The following is a 4,117-nucleotide window of genomic DNA, read 5'->3' as shown; positions in this document are numbered from 1 at the left end:
TTTCGCCAGAAGAAGGAGACGGAGGCTGTTATCGTGCAGACTCTGGGCGTTATCTCCACCTACGCGGTCCTCGTGCAGCTCGCCATGGCGGAGTCCATGCCGGTGCCGCAGTTCGTGGCCACTTCAGTCGTTGTGGCCGCAGGGCTCGTCCTGAACTTCCTCAATTACTTTGGGTGGATCCCTGGAACCCTCTGGTTGCTGTGGGAGGATTTCATCACAGTTGGTGGCCTTGCTGTGCTCCCTCAGGTGACAATGAGTTTCTTGCTGTGCCATCTTACTTCTTACAGACTCTGCTAGTTCTGCTGTGCCGCACAGTACAGTGTCGAACCGTTGATGTCAATTGTGCTTCTGGCCTTCTCTGATTGGTGAATTCAAATCGCAGGTCATGTGGTCAACATTTGTTCCCTTCATCCCCAATAGTGTCCTGCCTGGCATAATATCTGGTTCTTTGGCTGTTGCAGCTGTTGCGATGGTATGTCCAATTCTATTCTCTTGCATTGAGTTAGTGTCTTTCACAAAATTATTTTTTTATTAATTTTCATACCACCTGGATGCCTTAACTAAAACTGGGAAACTAGAAAAAAGAATGTAGATCTAATTTCTACTACATGAGCAAGAGGCGACCGGAGCAAACCCAATTAGTTGACCATGCTTGATTTCAGGTTCTAAAGTGACCTGTGTATTTAAGAGACACTTTGTTCCAACTTCCAAGCAGCTGTGCAAAAAATAATGAAGTTCACTTCCATAATAGGATGCTATTCTTATTTGAAGTGTTTTGGTAGTTCAATGTCCATGTTCAGTTGGATTCATTTATTTTTTGAGGGACAGTGGCAGATGTCTACCTTTTCATCATAGAGAAGAGAATTTATGTGCAAGTAAGAAACTCTGGCCATTAGTCAGAGCTCTGAAACAAGAACTGAAAAAGGAATAGAAAACAACTGAAGAGTGAAAGGAAAACAACATAATAAGACATGGACAGTAGTCCACTTACCGGTTATTCAGCTGGATTTAGTTTTATGTAGCATGTTTCTTTATTTTCTACTTCAGGCTGTTTGTTTGATTTTCCCATTTCCCCACATCACAAGCAGCTCTAGTTGCTTCATAGGGAAACTTGGACATTAAGACATGCACTGCTAAAAAATATTGTGGATATAGAACAAAAGATGTGTCTACTCTACTTTATCTTTTCCTTATATTCTCATACATTTCTATTTTGTGGCGTTCTAACTAACTGAACAATCTAGGACTACAAGTAGGTTGTATTCATATCGCATGATTCCCTCTTTTGATGTCATCACTCCTGGTTTATGTTAGCTCTTGATTATTTTTTCCCTTTTGGTTTCAGGCAAGGATGGGCAAGCTTTCTGATGCAGGGGTTAAGTTTGTTGGGTCATTGTCTGGTTGGACAGCCACACTTCTATTCATGTGGATGCCAGTGGCACAGATGGTATCCAAATTTTCACACTTGTATCGCTGGGAAACATATGATGATCACATAATGCTGATACACTAACATGCAACTTGTTTGGTGGGTTCTGCAGTGGACAAATTACCTCAACCCAAGTAACATCAAAGGGTTGTCAGCTTTCAGCATGTTGCTTGCAATGCTTGGAAATGGACTTATGATTCCTCGTGCTGTATTCATCCGTGATCTGATGTGGTATTGTATTTTTATTCCATCTCATCTGGTTCTTTTTTGTCATTGAAGACCAACTCTTTGAGAAATTAGAAAGGAAACCGTTTTCTCATATGAAAGATTAACGCATACAATGTTCTTTCCTTATTTGCAAACAGAAACATCAATATCTTCCTAACTTTTAGGAGTTGTTATACAGTGAAAAGACTTGCATCCTATAGTTAATCAAATGTTGAATGGTAGACCTGCTTTACAGTGAAGTACTGAACCTAGGGTCTCAGTGGACCAAGCACTAGTAAATAGTTTTAAATTTATCTTTTGTTGCTACTTAGGCAGCCATAGAGTTATGAAGTTAGCTATACGAGTATGTAACTCATATATGAAATGCCTGTTGGAGTTGAGATGAGGTCATAGGGCAAGATCACTGCCCTTAGTATTTCCATGCATAACTTTTACAGAAAGCATCCTTCTAAATCATCTTCCTTATATTAATCATGAAATGGCATGACATTCAAAATAAAATGCCCATTTATTTCATGAAACCAAGGCCGGTCCAATATCTTATTTTTCATAGAACTTTCAATTTTTTTATCGCATGATAATAAGTGTATCTATTCATATTTTCTGACACAGTCAAACCAATGCATTTTTGTGTACTGTATTACAATTCCTGTATCAGCCCTTAATGATAATTATTTTCATCAATCTAGGTTCACTGGTTCTGCTTGGGCATCTGTCCTACAAGGTTGGGGTAACTTGGCCTGCATGTACTGGTATGTGTATCTCACAGCTGTGGTAGCACTTGCTTCCATAGTTTTATCCTGTGTAGCTCATACGTGACGGTTAACCCTTTGAATTGTCTGATTCCAGCTTTGGTAGCATCAGCAGAGAATTTTTCTTTGCAACAACATCTGGGCTCCTTCTATGGCTAGGTGTTGTCTCTTTCCGATATCTACTTTGTTTCTTTCCCAATATAAATGTCTTTATAAGAGGCATTTCAAACTTTTGGTATTTTCATGAGGAGCACAGACATTTCAGAGTTTCTGTGAAGAGAGCAGCATTTCAGATCAGTACAGAACTGAATTGTTTCTTGGCTGTCAGTCTGCCGGATTGTCTTTCTGACCATACATGTCGCTTTTTTGTTGCTTTGCCAGGATTCACTTTCTGGAGAGATACCATTGCTTATGGCAACAGCTCGCCCTTGACTTCTTTGAAGGAATTGTTTTTCGGGAAGTGATAAGCCGTCGGCAACTTCATTTACCTTGCACTTGAAGCAGCTAACTGTTCCCGGGTAGGAAGCTCTCCTGCAATAATTCATCGGGTCACTGTCAAGAACGGTGGTTCAGTTACCCCTTTGGTCTAAAGAACGGTGGTTCAGTCTTGGCATTTTGAGGTGAAACCGTGAGAAACACTGGTCAGTTGAAGGCTACAAACATTGCCATGGCCACGGTGAAACGCTGAAATGGAGCCCCAACTTCCCCAACCTGCAGAAAGCGCCATGTGCCTCTACAGAATCCACCGCGTGATCAGCTTGTACATCCGGCAGGGTTGGTACAGTCGCAAGTTAGTCCTAGTAGATGTAAGAAAAAAGATTATAATGTCCATCCCATCTTGTCCTGAATAAGACTTCAGTTCCTTCTTTTCCAATGAATAAAGATTTCATTCAGCCCTTGCTGGCGTGCAAATTTGCAACAGCTGCTGTTGTTCTGGGTCATCATGCTTTGTGCATTGTTGTTTCTTCAGAGTTGCATTAGCACTCAGTTACAGTTTTGATATGTGAACTAGGATCGTGCCTATACGTTGCTACGAGTAACTACATATTTATATTGCAAGACATGAAGCATTCAATGAAAAGGGTAACTACATATTTATATTGCAAGACATGAAGCATTCAATAAGACAATAGTAATGTACATATTTATATTGCAAGACATGAAGCATTCAATGAAGCATTCAATAAGACGATAGTAATGTGAAAACAAATATTTACTCCAGTTTGAAAATTAGTGATTACGTTTGTAACGTCTTGCGAGTGCCTTGATAGTACGGTGATTGAAAATCTGAAATTTTCTAGGTTGTACGTTCCAACTTGATATAGAACATACTGCAAGCAGCACTACTAAAACAGGACAGAAGCTACATGAAATGCATAAATAATTGTCGTGTATCAGCTTTACTACTCTCAGCGAGTGGCAAAAACTAGAGCAGCAGGAGTCCAAAGTCTAGATTCATATGTAAGGGCCTGTTTGGATACCTTGTGTTAAAATTTAACAAGTGTTAAAGTTTTAACACTCTCAAATAGAGTGCTAAAGTTTAACACATTGGGGTATTTGGATGATGTGTTAAACTTTAACACCTTTGGTGCGAAATGACTCCATTGCCCTCTCATTTATGGCCGGGGAGAGAGAGGGAGGAGAGAGAAGGGGTAACCTGGGAAAAAGTGGAGAGGGGACCACTTTTAACACCTTTAGCAAGTTTTAC

The 4,117-nt window shown here is 40.2% G+C and overlaps 1 protein-coding gene across 1 annotated transcript; it reads left to right on the top strand.

Moving 5' to 3' along the window:
• Window positions 1-6: 6 nt before the first annotated feature.
• On the top strand, window positions 7-3,330 carry LOC101756167 (maltose excess protein 1-like, chloroplastic). Its single transcript, XM_004978156.3, has 7 exons — window positions 7-246; window positions 383-472; window positions 1,346-1,447; window positions 1,542-1,660; window positions 2,347-2,409; window positions 2,507-2,568; window positions 2,791-3,330. Exons 1-7 carry the CDS (start codon window positions 85-87, stop codon window positions 2,871-2,873), a joined length of 681 nt encoding a protein of 226 aa, XP_004978213.2. The 5' UTR covers window positions 7-84; the 3' UTR covers window positions 2,874-3,330.
• Window positions 3,331-4,117: the final 787 nt, after the last annotated feature.

Source organism: Setaria italica, chromosome VII, assembly GCF_000263155.2.
Source record: "Setaria italica strain Yugu1 chromosome VII, Setaria_italica_v2.0, whole genome shotgun sequence".
Classification (NCBI taxonomy): Eukaryota; Viridiplantae; Streptophyta; class Magnoliopsida; order Poales; family Poaceae; genus Setaria; species Setaria italica.
Note: the sequence above shows the minus strand (reverse complement) of the source record. Positions and strands in the feature narration are given on the sequence as shown.

Excerpts from the sequence above, each read along its gene's own strand:
- LOC101756167 (XM_004978156.3), top strand. The coding sequence starts at position 85 with ATGGCGGAGTCCATGCCGGTGCCGCAGTTCGTGGCCACTTCAGTCGTT. Across the intron at positions 1,448-1,541 it reads GGATGCCAGTGGCACAGATG|TGGACAAATTACCTCAACCC; the intron begins GTATCCAAATTT and ends TGGGTTCTGCAG. Across the intron at positions 1,661-2,346 it reads TTCATCCGTGATCTGATGTG|GTTCACTGGTTCTGCTTGGG; the intron begins GTATTGTATTTT and ends TCATCAATCTAG.